Below are 16,386 nucleotides of genomic sequence, written 5' to 3'. Positions count from 1 at the left end.
ACAGCCGTCCCCTATAGACAAGCCCTACGCATACACAGGATCTGTTCAGATGAGGGGCAGCACGATGGGCACCTGAAGTGCTGAAGGATACGGTGCTCAACTTATCGATCGTCAGTTCCAACATGCCATTGTGAGAAGCCATAGAGACCTCCTCAGGAGACACACACTGGATGCAACCGACATCGTCCAGTACTTCCCTGGAACAGGGAAACTATGCAGTGTTCTTCGCAGCATGTACCGAATTTTCAGTGAGGATGAGCACCTTGCCAAGATCTTCCCTATGCCTTCACTTCTTACCTTTAAACACCTACCAAACCTTAAATAGACCATTGTTCGCAGCAAATTGCCCAGCCTTCAGGACAACATAGATCACAACACTGTACAACCCTGTCTTGGCAACCACTGCAAGACGTGTCAGAGTGTCAACGTGGATACTGCTATTACATGTGGGGACACACCCCACCACTTGCATGGCAGATACTCATGTGACTCGGCTATCCTTGTCTATCTCATACTCTGCAGGCAAGGATGCTCCAAGGGTATTTTGGCGAGACCAAGCAGATGCTACAACAAGTTTGAATGAACACCGCATAACAAACATCAGACTGGGATGTTCCCTCCGAGTAGGGGAACACTTCAGCGGTCAAGGATATTTAGCCTTGGATCTTGGGTGACCATCCTCCAAGGCGAACTTCAGGATGTGCTACAACGCAGACTTGCCGAGCAGAGGCTGATAGCCAAGTTCAGTACCCATGAGGATGGCCTGGGATCCTGGGTTCATGTCACATTACAGGTGACCCCACTATACTATACACACTGACACACAAGTTTACACACGATCACACTCTCTCAGATCCTCTCTCATACACACGTGCTCTCTCTCCGACTCTCACTCGTGCATACCATCTCACAGGCACATACTCCATCACGTTCAGGTGCACACTCTATCAAGCGTGCAGTCTCACACTCTCTCTCTTCCTCATACACGCACTTGCACACACTAGTCTGTGGGGTGAATGTGCATTTGTAGATATATTCTATTTTATTCAAAAAGCGCACAATCTGTCAGCAGTCAGTCCATGTGGCGTTTAATAAATTCCTACTTTGGAAATAGAATCAGTCTGACTCAAAATTGGGATACAGACAGACACTAACCTCACATCTTGAATGTATTGTCTGAGCTAAGATGTCCCTTTTTTTTTTAAAGTAAAACCATATGGTTATCTTGGGACTGTGACTTGAATGAAGTTCTGGGATTTACATACTAATCTATTGAAACCTGCATTCTCATTCTAAGTGATGAAAGACTTAACAGCAATCTAGGTTTGTTCAGTTCATTGCATCAGTACTATGACCCCTTTGATCTTTTACTATAAATTATGTCCTATGATCCTGCCCCACTAGCTTCCTGATTAAGGAGGAACGCTCCGAAAGCTTGTACTTCTAAATAAACCTGTTGGACTATAACCTTATGTTGTGTGATTTTTAACTCAGTCCTGCGACGTCCTTGGAAATAGGGTGGCTGCGTAGAAAAGTGCTCCTGGGATGGGGAATATATATAGTAAACAAGGTTTACCCGAGTGAAGAGTTAGCGTGAGTCTCGGATCAGAAATGTTGGATTAAATCCTGAAAAGGTTATTTAAAGCTGAGTACATGTAAGCAAGTGTGTAAACCTCCAGGAAAAGAAGCTGTCTGAATTTCAAGTCTAGAAGTTGAACTCTGTGACTTTAAACATACTGAGATGTTAGGTACAAATGATGTTTTGAATATTTGGGTGTGTTTTGGGTACTATACAAAAAAATGATTTTTTTTTTTGCAATTTATCAAGGAATGTTGTGCAGTATAATGGGGTTATACTACTACAGTAGGTTTAAAAAAGTTTCATTTGTCTTATAAATACATAGTTTGGTTCGTTCTGTAGACTGGTTATCAAGGTTAGATTACATGGGTTGCAGGGAGAGAGAGCCAATTGGTTACAAAAGTGGCTTGATGGTAGAAGATAGAGGATGGTGGCAGAGGATTGTTATTTCGGACTGGAGGCCTTTGATCAAAGGTGTGCCCCTCTGATCAGTGTTTGTCATTTACATCGACGATTTGGATGAGAATTTAGGAGGTATGGTTAGTAAGTTTGCAGATGATGCCAAGATTGGTGGTACAGTGAGAATGAAGAAGGCTGTCAAAGAGTACAATGAGATCATGATCAGATGGGCTAGTGGGCTGAGAAGTGGCTGATGGAGTTTAATTTAGATGAATGTGAAATGTTGCAGTTTGGTTGGAAGAGCAAGGACAGGACTTACACAGTTAATGGTAGGGACTTTGGGTGTGCTGTTGAACAAAAGGATCTAGGGGTATAGGTTTGTTCCTTGAAAGTGGCATTGCAGGTAGACAGAGTGATGAAGTAGGTGTTTGGCCTGCCTGCCTTCATTGGTCAGTCGATTGAATATAGGCATTGGGACAACGTGATGATGCAGTTGTATAAAACATTGATGAGGCCCCTTTTAGAATACTTGTTCAATTCTTGTCACTTTGCTTTAGAAGGAATGTTCTTAAACTAAAAAGGGTACAGAAAAGATTTGCAAGGATCATGCCTGGGATTGGAAAGTTAAAGTTATAAGGAGGGACTGGGACTTTTTTCCCTGGTGCATTGGAGGCAGAGGAGTAAGAGAGGTAGAGGCAGGTATAATTGCAACACTTATAAGACATTTGGACAGGTACATGAATAGGAAAGATTTAGAAAGATATGGGCCAAATGCAGGCAAATGAGAGTTGTTCAGTTTATGATAACTGGTCAGCATGGACAAGTTGCACTGAAGGGACTGTTTCCATGCTATATGACTCTATCTTCAATTTGTTTGCTTCTTTTGTATTGTTAAAGCAAAATCTGCAGCATTGCATGCTTATGTTTCAGTGAGAGACCATTGCTTTAAACCAGAGCGGATGAAAATATGATTTGTCAAACCTCAGGCTTCTATTTGGGATGTGACTTGTCTGGTACTACCATCAGCTGAGATCATAACACTCATCCCTAACTGATCTTCAGAAGGAGGGAGTGAGCTTTTTTTAATACATAAAGACTACGAATAGATTATTTGAACCTGCTCTACCTTACTACATGATCATGGCTGATCCTCTAAACATCACATTCATCCTTTCTCTCCATTTCTTGATGTCTTTAACATCTAACAAATTGTCACACTGTTTCTTGAATATACTCAGACCCAGCCTCCACAGCCTTCTATGGTTGCCAATTCCACAGGTTGGCCTATTGCATATCTTGAAACTGAGAGACCTCTTGTGTTAGATTTTACCAACCAGGGAAAACATCTTTTATCTTGTCAGTCTAGCCCCATTAGAATTTTATACATTTCAATTTTATCCCCTTCCATTATTTTAAACTCTAGTGAGTACAAACCTGGTTGGGCAATCTCTCCTCATAGGACAGTCCTACCATCCCCATACCAGACTAGTGGGCCATTACGACAATCTCTCAATGATGTGTATATCCTTTGTTGGGTAGTGAGACCATATCGCACGCAATATTCCAAGTGCGGCCTTACCAAGACTGTAAAAACTACAATAAGATTCCTCTAATTCTGAACTCCAATCCTCTTGTAATTCTCCCTTATCTATTGCACTCATTACACCTTCCAAAAAAACTCTAGATTAGTTAAGTCTTATTTCCTTTCATCATGCTGAATGTCTAATTCTGTTAATGCTTTTAGTGTTTTCAAATGTTATCATATTTTGCAACAGGCTTTAGTGTTCTTCCCAAAAGTGATGTTGGGCTAACTGGTCTGTAATTCTCGGTGTTTTTTCTCCTATTTTTAAATAGTGGGGTTGCATTTGCTTCCAGTTAATTTGTAGGAACTGCTCCAGAGAGTATAACATTTTGGAAGACATCTACCATTGTATCCAATATTTCTTGGGCCACTTCCTTGGGGATTTGTCAGCCTCTAATCTCATTAATTTCTCATGTTTTTAAAAAACCTTTTCTTAGCCACTATAACCTGTGCAGTCAGTGAGATACATAAACTCTATCCTACAAATTTAACCTGAAAGAAAGTTCAAAATGTAATAAAAGCAAAAATGGCAGATGCTGGTATCTGAAGTAAAAACAGGAACTGATGGAGAAACTCTACAGGTCTGGCAGGCAACTGTGGAGAGAGAATTAGTTAAACGTTTTGAGTTCCCCATGACTTTTCTTCGGAATGCTTAATTTTATTAGATTAGTTAGTTATATACGTCCCTTATTCTCAAAGATATTCGAATAACACTTGATTCTTTTAATCCTTTTCTCCAATTGAAATGAAATCTGATTATCTACCACTCTCAAATTGACTATCAATTTTGAGCCTTTGTTGCCCTGTGATGAATCATCCCACATTATATTCATCTCTAAAACCTTTTGGTTCCATCCTTAACCAGTTAAATTATTCAATCTATCTAGCTTCTTAACAATTGATCAATGTTACATCAGTTGCTTTTCGGGGAGTTCATATTTTAATTATTAGCAGATGAAAAGATTTCTTCTAACATTGTAGGCTTGTTCATTTTTACTGGAATAATGAAACTAACACCATAATAGAGATAGTGAAAATGCAAACACATTTAGTCCTCAAAATAGTGCACTGCACTTTGGAATGAAGTGGAAGTTTTAGGGTTTAGAAAGAATCAAAGAGAATTGTTCCAGGACTGGGGTAGTTCAGTTACTTGGATACATTGAAGAAGCTGGGGTATGTCTGTCTTGTAGAAGAGAATTTTAAGAGAAAATTTTCTATCTGACATTGGAGTAATACACTGTCCCTTTCTTCAGTCCTACAACTCCACTGACTACAACAAATTTGTCCATTTTATCCAGTTATCAACAGTTGTATCTAATTTAGAACTACAGGTCATATAAATTTCCATCAAGTATGTTTCTTTAATATGCCAGCATTTCCCTGCAGCTGTTTCAGACATATATATCAAAATATTTAAGAATCAGTAACAATTGGAGGGTTTTATTTTTCACTGTAGAGTGTTCTTTCGATGGCGATTTAGCTTGTTAAGAAGGTATTTGACTGGCTTCTCGATGTTCATCTCATTTTTTTTTGTAACGACTGCACCTACCAAATTGCTAACATTGGTTGCTACTAAGAAGGGTTTTGTGACATTGAGCAGCCAACACTGGTTCATTGATCATTCTTTTCTGCCTCTCAGCTGCTTGACATTGCCCCGATCACACTGCCTTGACTTTGTTTTGTAGTAAATCTGTTGGTGGAGCCATTCCACTGCTGAGGTTTGGTACGGATTTCCAGGAGAAATCTCTCATCCCCAAAAATCTCAATTTCTTTGTTAGTTTTAGGTGCAGGGAACTTCACTAGAGCTTGTTCTTTGGCAGCACTTGCCTTTGCCCTGCTATATACCCTAGCTAGGTTAACCATAGGTTTGCAGACTCACTTTTGCCAAGGTCTATCACTAATCAGCTGATTATAATCTTCTAAATAGAGCTTCTGATTATTCCAAGTGACACTACATACCAGTAAGTATCAAGATAAACTGCACAATTTAGAACAAAGGCCACTTGGTTCATCGATTTTTTGGAAAGCGGCTTGGGTAATTTATTTTAGCCAAATGACATACCTTTGCATTGGAGATGTCCAATCAGTGTGAGACATTCTTCAGCTTGGAGCATTGTGAACTTTGCAGTATCCTTTTAAGAAGTCTATTTTTAGAAATTTGGCAGTGGCAACTCTGAAGAGAATCTTGCAGGTGACGAATTAAATAGAAGTTACTTATGTTACTGCACTGATCTTTCTGCAGATAAACTGTTCACAGTATTCCACCTGTGGTGTAACTAGTACCTTGTATATTTTCAGCAAGCATACACCATTTTTATTTTCCATTGCCCATTGAAATAAAGACCAACATTCCATTTGCATCTGTATTATCTGCTGAATTTTATATGCTAGATTTTGTGATTTACGCACAATGTGCTGTAGCTTTCTGCTTTCTCCATTAAAATGATATTCAGTTCCTCTATTCCAGCTGTCAAAGTGCATAATGTCATATTTCCCCAAATTATATTCTATCTGCTAACTTAAACTACTTCTATCCGCAGACTGTGTCATCCTCAGCACTTCCCTTCCCACATATTTTTGTCATCCGCAAACTTGCTGATAGTACAATCACTTCCCTCATCTAAGTCATTAATACATCTTGTAATTAATTCTGTCCCTAGCACTGACCCATGGCATTCCAGTAGTTATAGGTTGCCATCCTGACTATACCCCTATAATCCCAACTCTGTCTTCTCTTGGTTAGCCTGTCCTCGACCATGCTAAGATATTACCTCAAAAACCTTGCCCTCATTTCTTATTAAGTAGAGTATTAAATATTAAGTAGTTATAATCTTATCAAATGCCTTCTGAAAGTCCAGAAATATTATTGGATGAAGAAACTCCCTGCATTCTAGCTAAGTTTAGTGATGATGAAAATAAAGATAGGAAAACAACATATAAGACGACGACGACAAAAGCTTGGGTCTAGATTAGATTACATTACATTACAGTGTGGAAACAGGCCCTTCGGCCCAACAAGTCCACACCGACCCGCCGAAGCGCAACCCACCCATACCCCTACATTTACCCTTTACCTAACACTACGGGCAATTTAGCATGGCCAATTCACCTGACCTGCACATCTTTGGATTGTGGGAGGAAACCGGAGCACCCGGAGGAAACCCACGCAGACACGGGGAGAACATGCAAACTCCACACAGTCAGTCGCCTGAGGCGGGAATTGAACCCGGGTCTCTGGCGCTGTGAGGCAGCAGTGCTAACCACTGTGCCACCGTGCCGCCTATTGTCAATCCATTGTGTTAAGGGCAAGTATTTCTTGCAGACAGCTATTTCGTTGTTAAGATGTCAATGTTGTCTATTGTTATGATCCTAGTTGATGCTAATACTGAACAAGTCAGATCCCAAACTGAGATATGGTCTGATAGATTTTCTTTTTTTAATTTTTGCAGGTGCTTAATATTGTGCTTAACACATCAGGATAAAGTTTCAGCTTTTTTCCCCCAACACCACCCACCAATCCAGAATCTCAATTAGATAAATGTTACTGTCATCTCCGTTTATATTAAAAATTTTCTTGAACTGTGGTGAAAATGTTATGATTCCTTTCTAAGTCAGCTTGCATGAACTTCTGTCAATTCTAATGGTCAAAATTGTTTGGGTGCTTCCATTTTGAAGTTTTCTATTCACCCTTTACTGGCTTGAAAAAAAATCCATAGACTTGAAACCAATATTGAGGTGACCAATTAACCGGAACTGACTTGATTTTCCTGGTAGGAGAAACTGTTCTACTTTGAACTGAACTCTGTGTTCTTTGAAACTAAACCTCAGAACATTCTGTTTTGAAGTTAAATCTAAGTTAAATTCCTTAATGTATTTATTCTGCCTATTATAAACTCAAGAGTATTAACGTTTTATAGCTTACATTGCAGAGTTTTCCCAGCCACCTAGTTTTTGGAACTGATATATTTAGGCCACTGTTCCAAATTGGCTTTCTGGCCTTCTAAACAAAACCTTCGCAGCACTGACCCATATTCATCTGCCTCCAATTTGAAATCAAAGTACAAATGTAAATTTTTCACTTTTCATCTCAAGATGACTTCCAAAACCCCAGCTTTATTGGCTTTTCTACAATGTTGGTTTGAGCAGATCCCCTCTCTCCATTTCTCTTGGTGGTTACTAATGTTGATTGGAGGGTTTTAACACCACTTTTGATTATACCTAGCTGTTTTGGTCCAATTTGAGGCATTTGCTTGTGTGCAGCTGAAATTAATGGAATAGATACTCCTGACTTTGAAACTGTCTTTAAATCATTTCCATTGATCCGTGTGTGAATTGGCTCCTTGGAGTAGCTCTAAGGGGAGAACCTATTTGAACGGTCTTGAGTCAGGGATTCTGCCAACAAATCCATCCATCCCAGCTGAGATTATCTTGCAAGTTTGTGTCTGTAAGGGTGTTTTTGTTCTTTCAATCCCCCCTGTTTGGTAACTAAGATCCTTCTAAGACAGCGTTGATATTGTTCCAGTGGTATTAGTAACTTATTCAAGCCTTGATGCTATGAGGAAGAATGGGGAGAGCCACTGCCAGTAAGTTTAGTGTCATGTCTGATTACGATTCTTGGAAACTTGAATAGGTACTTTACCATAGACTGCGCTAACACTTTGAACCATACAGCAATTAGCTGGAACATGAAGGCAAGCTCCAAAACTTCTGCTGACAATTAAATGGTCACAAACCACTGCAAGCTAAATTTGGAATATACAATAACTTCCAATAATGTTCCATTAATGAAAATTTTAAATATACTGATAATGCATGTACAAGAACAGCTCACTTGCTGAATCTTACAGTACAGTAACAGTATTCTGTATGAAGTTTTTGAATCTTTATGATTGCATTCCTTCCTGTTAGAAAGTTTCCAAATTATAGTTTCCGGTTCTATTTGTATTTTGAAGGGAAGGAGGGTGTAATTGAGCTCAGTATTATTGATATGTTTTCTATTGGCTACAAGAAATGTTGTCTTTGAGGTTTGCTTTGTGACTAATTCCAGAATGAGACCGAAGTACAGATTGTGATGAGATTAGTAGTAGGAAGAGATGGTCATATCATGTTAATTCAATGGTGATGTGAAGCACAAATCATGAAATTACTAATTTTGTTGTTTGCTCAAATTTTTTTTTTTGTTTTTATTTGTACAACAGCGCAAAAAGTCTGCAGTAACTTATTTGAACAGCCCTGTGCAACCTGGGACAAGGAGAAGAGGTAAAAAGTCATAAATAACCTCTGATTAAAAAAAAATTGAAGGTTCAATTATTGACTTCAGTCAGTTTATTCTAATTTCTATTAGCAGTAATAGGCGATGGAAAATATAGCTGTTGGTTGGTGTTGAGAAATTAAACTGGTTTTTATGTTTCATAATAGACCAAACATGAATCAGCTTAACAATCTGTCAAATTTTATGTTTCATCAGACCTCAAAATATTTCAAACAAATTTTATTGAAAAACACTTTTTCGAATATGTTTTCCTGTTTGTCCACTAAAGAGTTGTTATAGCCACTGTCTATCTTGGCCCTGCAATCAGCACCAGCATTTGCTCTACTTTCGATGGTGATGTTTATTTTGTATATTAATTTAAAGAATATCATCATGTTATTTAAAAGTGCGCACGTTAATGGGCTAGCATGGCATGATGTGAGCTTGTGTTCACTGTTTACCACTTTGTGAAATCTCAAGTACAATGCATCATGTAAAAGGCCACCTTGTGCATTATTAGTTTCAGCTTCTGTGTCATCTTCTTTCAAGATTTTGACGACAGTTTCTAAAAAATGAATTTCCCTCCATATGACTCAATCTCCTTCCTTATAGATTAATATACCAACTTATGGTTAATTAAACAATAATGTAAACACTAAGTATATAATTATTACAAAGTACTTGCAACAACAAATTCCATGATGGGTAGAGATTCATTTATAAGAGCGAATGCAATTTGACTGCAACTTATCCCTGAGATTTCTAGGTATAAAATACTCAGTTTGTTCATGATTATGTATGATCCAAAAGGGAACTTGGATTTGATCAGAATTTAGAAGAATTTGAGCCCTCTTCCAAATATTCCACTTCTAATGCCACAGGTCACAATTTTAATATATTTAATACCTTAATACCACTCTACATCAGTCATTTCCTTCTCCTCTCCAAGACCACTGCACTTCTCCTGGGCCATAAACACTTCGTTACACCTCTGTGCTTCTCTACCTCACGCCCCTCCTCTAAGATGCTCCTTAAAGTTGACCTCCTTGACTCTGCTTTTGGTCATCTGTCTCAATATTCCCTTATGTGATTGGGTGTTGCATGTGGATTGGTAAGAGGCTTGGGATATTTTAGAATGATATTAGCATAATATTTTTCATGATTGCATCATTTGAACATAGGACTCAACCATCTTGATCAGATGGGCCAATGGGCAGAGGAGTGGCAGATGGAGTATAATTTAGACAATAGACAATAGGTGCAGGAGTAGGCCATTCTGCTCTTCGAGCCTGCACCACCATTCAATATGATCATGGCTGATCATCCGTAATCACAATTCTGTTCCTTCCTTATCTCCATAACCCTTGATTCCACAATCCTTGAGAGCTCTATCCAACTCTTTCTTAAATGAATCCAGCGACTGGGCCTCCACTGCCCTCTGGGGCAGAGCATTCCACACAGCCACCACTCTCTGGGTGAAGAAGTTTCTCCTCATCTCTGTCCTAAATGGTCTACCCCGTATTTTTAAGCTGTGTCCTCTATTTAGATAAATGTGAGGTGCTGCATTTTGGAAAGGCAATTCTTAGCAGGACTTGTACATTTAATGGTAAGGTCCTGGATAATGTTTCTGAACAAAGAGACCTTAGAGTACAGTTTCATAGTTGCTTGAAAGTAGAGGCTCGGGTAGATAAGATAGTGAAGAAGGAATTTAGAATGCTTTCCCTCATTGGTCAGAGCACTGCGTGTAGGAGTTGGGAGGTCATGTTGTGGCTGTACAGGGCATTGGCTAGGCCACATTTGGAATATTGTGTGTAATTCTGGTCTCCCTCCTATCGGAAGGATGTTGTGAAACCTGAAAGGGTTCAGAAAAGATTTACAAGGATGTTGCCAAGGTTGGATGGTTTGAGCTATAGGGAGAGGCTGAATAGGCTGGGGCTGTTTTCCTTGGAGCATCGGAGGCTGAAGGGTAACCTTATAGAGGTTTATAAAATCATGAGGGGCATGGATAAGATAAATAGACAAGGTCATTTCCTTGGGGTCGGGGAGTCCAGCACTAGAGGGCATAAGTTTAGAGTGAGAGGGAAAGATTTAAAAGGGACCTAAGGGGCAACTTTTTTCACAAAAAGGGTAGTGCATGTATGGAATGAGCTGCCAGAGGAAATGGGACAGGTACAATTACAACATTTAAAAGGCATCTGCATGCATATAGGAAGGGTTTAGAAGAATATGGGTCAATTGCTGGCAAATGGGACAAGATTAATTTAGGATATCTGGTCAGTGTGGACAATTTGGACAGAAGGTCTGTTTCCATGCTGTACATCTCTATGACCCTATTTCTTGAATATCACAATCACAGTGAGATCAAGAAAATTAACCATTTCGATCAAAATGAATCAGTTCAGCAGGCACACCCACCACCACCACACACTCATTCCGTGTTTTTCGAAAAAAAAAGGAAAAATCAAAAGGCGTACTTATTCCTTTGGCCCCTTATGAATGCAAGACATTGAATATGAAGTATGTCTGCTCTGCCTTTAGTTAAATTTTTGGTCTGATCTTCAACTTCAACTCCACTTACCTATCTTACCTGAATATCACTTGAATTTGTTAATGTGGTACCCAGTGAGTAATACCCCATCAATCTGAAAATTGCCTATTTTTTTGCTACTGTCTCTTCTCTTGTTCAACCAGTTCTACATCCATGTGGCTATATTTCCCCAACTCCATAAATATTTATCTTATCCATTTTGTGTGGCAGCTTATAAAATCTCTTGAAAATCCAACTATTCCACATCTAGTAGATCCTCTTTAACTACCATGATAGATACTATCTCAAAAAAACTATAGATATTTCTACACCATTTCCCATTCATAAAACCAAATTTGCGCCAAAGTGTTTTCTTGCAACTTAGTTAAAAATGGATTTTGACATTTTCTTGATTTTTTTTTTGACTAACTGGCCTGTTGCATTTATTGTTTCCCTAATTTGTTTACTAGTGTTATTAAAATTACTACCTTCCAATCCATTGTGCAAATTCCAAAATCTATGGAATTTAGGAAGATTGCAAACAGTGCATCCATCATTTCTGCAGCTATCTCTTTTGCAAACCTGGAATATATGCCATCAGTCTAGAGGATTAGTTAGCTTTTGATTCCATTAATTTTTCCACAATTTTTCTTTACTGGTAATTATTGTGTTCCTCACTTTCATTCTATTTCTGGTATGCGTTTTGTCTTTTGCGCTGGAGACAGGCATTGGAAACTTGTTTAGCATCATTCCATATTCACATACTGTGCTACTTGGGCAATAGTATGAATTTTCTTTTAATTAAATGGTATCCTTATCCTTTTTAATTAGTCACAGAGGTATCACTATTTTCTTGGAGTTTCCAGTCTAAATTTCAGCAATCATGAAGAATTATGGCATGTTTCTTTAAATGTTTGCCATTACTTATTTACTGACAAAGTTTTTTCATCTAATTTCATAAGTTATCTTGGCCAACTCGTCCTTTTTAACATAATAATTAGAGCTATTTGAGTTTAATACTCTAGCTTTAGCCTGTATCTGTCATTCTGGAATGAGATGTGATTGTAACCTGCTGTTTTCACTGTTCCCTGAAAGGATTTTGTATTATGAGATTACATCTTTTCTTCAATAGGGATATTTATATTAGCATTTTCCCTAACTGATTCCAAGGCACATCATTATAAAAAAAATTTTGAATGCATTCCCATGCATTCCTTTTGATAATTTGATTTATCAAGTCAGTGTGAAATTCATGTGAAGTGGAGTCACGCAGTTGTTAAAGCTGTAATTTTTAGATATGCTACTATGTACTTGAAATGTTAGTGCTTGTTTTAATATTGAGTTTTTGCCATTGAGAATGGATATTCTTAATATATGATTTGACTTCCTTTCATCACTGGCCTATACTCTTTGAACTGAGAATCCTGCTGTCATTCAAGATGGGAATCTTGGAACAAGAGTAACATTTATATACCCACACAAAATTAATAATTTTTTACAAACCTACCCCACAAGGAAATATAAATGGATAAAGCATAATAGTAATGCTTGTTTTGAGAACACAAGGAGTAGAACAGGAAGAGACTGTTCAAGCCTATTCCATCATTAAACAAGATAGGGGATCCAATAGCCTAGTGGTATTATACAGAAACTCAGCTAATATTCTGGAGTCCCAAGTTCAAATCCTACCGTGGGCGATAATGGAATCTGAATTCAGTTTTTTTAAAAACTGGAATTAAGAACTAATTGCTGATTGTCAGAAAACCCATCGGGCTCACAGGAAAGGAAATCTGCTATCTTCACCTGGTCTGGCCTACATGTGAATCCAGATCTACAGCAATGCAATTGACTCTCAGGTGTCCTCTGAAAAAGCCTAGCAAGCCACGCAGTTCCAGGGCAGCTAGGGACAGGCAATAAATGCTGGTCAGCCAGCAATGCACATGTTCTGCAAATGAATTAAAAATTAAAGTTATTGCCTGCGCTTGTTTTTGCATCAATAAGGTCAGCCTCTATCCCTAACTCATAAGAATAAAAATTCCACGATGGTTTTAATTGAACTTTTCAAATTTAATTCTACAAAGTTTTATTTTCTACCTTTTATTTTCCTTACCAGTGCCTCAATCCCACCACCTCCCTCCCCACCTTTCCGTTGCTTAGATTGTAACCTGTCAATCAAAAAAGAAATGTGTTTTCCAATGGCATTCAAACTCATTATGTTTATTGATACTTAGTTGACAGGTTACCATAAGGCAAAGTACGTTATTTTCATTTCTCCTTTGTCTGACATTTGTGTTGGCTATAGAAGTAGAACGAAGGACTAATATATCTACTCATTCTACAGTGAAGGGCTGATAGTGGATGCAGTTGTCTTCATTGAAGTATTCTCTTCCATTTAGTTTTATACCCCCTCCCTCTCCCTCTCCCCTTACCAATTAGGCAGTGATGTAGATGAGAATATAGAATGTAAATATTACTGATGCCCTTATGATTTAGTGCAAAAGATCAATTGCATTCAAATGTCCCCATTCTTTGCCTTGCTGAATAGTCTATCTTCAACTCTAAAGTATAACTGCATCTTTCAATCCTAGCAGTTTAACTTCCCATGACCATTATTTATTCTATAAAAGTGATCATCAATAGGGTTTTGTTTTTGTTGTTGCTGACTTGGTGTTCCCTCTGCGTGAAATTTATTGTAGTAACTTAGAACTGTTAATTTTCATCAGTATGAGATGCAGTGTAGACTGCACTTCTAAAAAGATTTTTATGCATGAGAGATTTGGGCTTCTGAAATAAATGCTGGTAGAAGTGATTGGGGATTATTTTAGTCAAAATCCTCTGAAATATGAAATGAAGGTACATCAATTCTAATGGTCTCAATAAAGTAACCTTTTTTGTGGAGTAATTTAGAAAATATAGCATATACATCAATCTTCTTACACTATGAACATTCAACCTCCACTTTGCTTAAGACAGCTAGCAGATCCTTTAAAAGTCTTTTGGGATTATAAAATGCATCAGTGTGCTTCACACTGCTTTTGGATTGGAGTCTCAGTTCTTTCAGAGCTGAGCCAAATAGATCCTGGTTATGTAGTAATTTTTATTACTCTATGAAGTGCTTTTTTCTTTGATTTAAAATGGCCCCAGAAGAATAATTGCTGCTATTCTGACATTTGGGAATTCTTTTAGATCATCACAAATGCCAGGCTCTTTTGCAAAGCAACCTTCAAGTTCTGTGAAATTTGCCGTGAGAGTATTGTTTTTCAATTTCTTGCACCAATCTTGAAGGCCTGGCCAGGAAGTGTTTATAATTCTGGTCTTGAAAGAAGTAAACAGTATATTACTGATGGACTTTGCAAAAGAATGCTTCGCTCACGCTAGCTTAAGAAGTGGCATATGCTTCACTGGGCTCTGTATTGGATGTTAACAAATATTTTGCACATTTGAGTAATGAAATCTGTGGATATAATTTTCCTGGATATAATCTTGGATTTTATATTTGTCATGGGTGTTTAGAATGCTTCAATGAAAAAAAACTTTTAATATTTAGTATCTCATGCTATTTTAATTGGCAAATGTAACTATTTTCTGAAATATAAGTTGTCTGTTAAAATTGGGATTTGAACAACTATTCCTGTTTACCAAACAACTGCTTGGGAATTTGATTTAAAATGGCCTCACTATAATATCTTTGAAACAATTTTGCTATGTGTTAAATTGAGATAAGTCATTCAGGGGGTTGATTTGTTATAGTTTGTTTATTGATTGCTAGATAGTTAATCCGCAAATAGTAGCTTCGGAAATTTGAGCTGTGAAATTATTAATTATTATAATTCACCATGTAATACAATGACCAGTATTATTGTTTATAATCTTGATTAGATGTATCTTTTCTGTATATTAAATCAAGTTGCATTTGTCCAACAAATTAGTGCTGACAAATTTTCTGTCATTCTTCCCTTTTTAATTACATGCCAATTATGTACTTTTGCTTGTTCCTTGTTTTGATTAACTTACAACTGTTTATTAATGCTCCTCCTCCTCTTTCCTCAATGGCAGCCAATGAGGATCAGTGGTTAAAGGTATGTGTGTATATATTTTGTGTTTTTTTTCTTGTATGTAGGTCGCCCTCCTAAGTACACTAGTGTGCTGGGTATAGGGACTCTGGCACCTTCCTCCCCTCCAAGTCATCCTGCCTCCCCAGATTTCGAAAAAACAGAAAGTTTGCTCAGTTTTGGTGTTCCAGCACAGTCTGCATCCAGCCCCAGCTCTTTAGATGTAAGTTGCCAAATTTCATAAGGTTAATAAGTCAGCAAATTTTGAGGTATTAATTATGCAGGCTTATTTATGTACCTTATCTTGGATAATGAGTCATAAAAGAAGCAATATCATAGTAATTTAAACTACATTGTGAGCTTTTTTCCTTCTACTTTCTTCACTTGCTTGCTGCACATTACTGTATGTCTACATAGTTTCTGAGCAAAGAAGGCATCTGTATAACGCATCACACACTGCTCTATAACAATAAGTTTAAAATTTAAGTCTTTATTTCTGTATTGAAAATTGGATTACTCCTCTGCGAACTGTCAAGATAAGCTGTTCTATATTATTTGAGAGCATTGAGAGAATTATCTGGACCTTGAAATTTGTTTTATAATTGCATATTATTACATGCTCACTCGATCTGAGCCCCAGATTCTCAATGTCCCTCAAAATGTAATGCATGATTCTTCTATTAAATGTAATTCAGTACGCTTCCTTGAAACTTAATAGGACGCACTGCAGTTCAGCGACAGTGTGGATGTGTCACTGCATTGATCTTTATGATTGACAATTTTATTGCCCTGCTAATTTACTCAATAATCATAGAGTCAGAGTTATACATCATAGAAGCAGACCCTTCATTCCAGCTTGTCCATGCCAACTAGATATAGTCCCATTTGTCAGCATTTGGCCCATAGCCTTCTAAATCCTTCCTATTCATCTACTAATCCAGATGTCTTTTAAAAATGTAATTTTACCTGCCTCTCCCACTTCCTCTAGCAACTCGT

General features: G+C 37.8%; 1 protein-coding gene across 5 annotated transcripts in view; it reads left to right on the top strand.

The window, feature by feature from the left end:
* phf21aa (PHD finger protein 21Aa) overlaps nt 1-16,386 on the top strand; it is a 313,224-nt gene that overhangs the window by 280,010 nt on the left and 16,828 nt on the right. For 4 of the 5 annotated variants that reach the window (XM_087996773.1, XM_043706234.2, XM_043706237.2 and 1 more), the window contains 2 exons: nt 8,759-8,819; nt 15,459-15,613. In XM_087996773.1, the coding sequence (XP_087852899.1) occupies nt 8,759-8,819; nt 15,459-15,613 (216 nt within the window). Of the gene's footprint in view, nt 1-8,758; nt 8,820-15,394; nt 15,418-15,458; nt 15,614-16,386 lie in introns of all 5 variants that reach the window. The other variant, XM_043706235.2, reaches the window with a different exon arrangement.

The sequence above is a fragment of the Chiloscyllium plagiosum genome, unplaced genomic scaffold (assembly GCF_037043375.1).
Source record: "Chiloscyllium plagiosum isolate Xiang-an unplaced genomic scaffold, Cpla_swu_hap1 HiC_scaffold_18, whole genome shotgun sequence".
Classification (NCBI taxonomy): domain Eukaryota; kingdom Metazoa; phylum Chordata; class Chondrichthyes; order Orectolobiformes; family Hemiscylliidae; genus Chiloscyllium; species Chiloscyllium plagiosum.
This window is presented reverse-complemented; position numbering and strand designations above follow the sequence as displayed.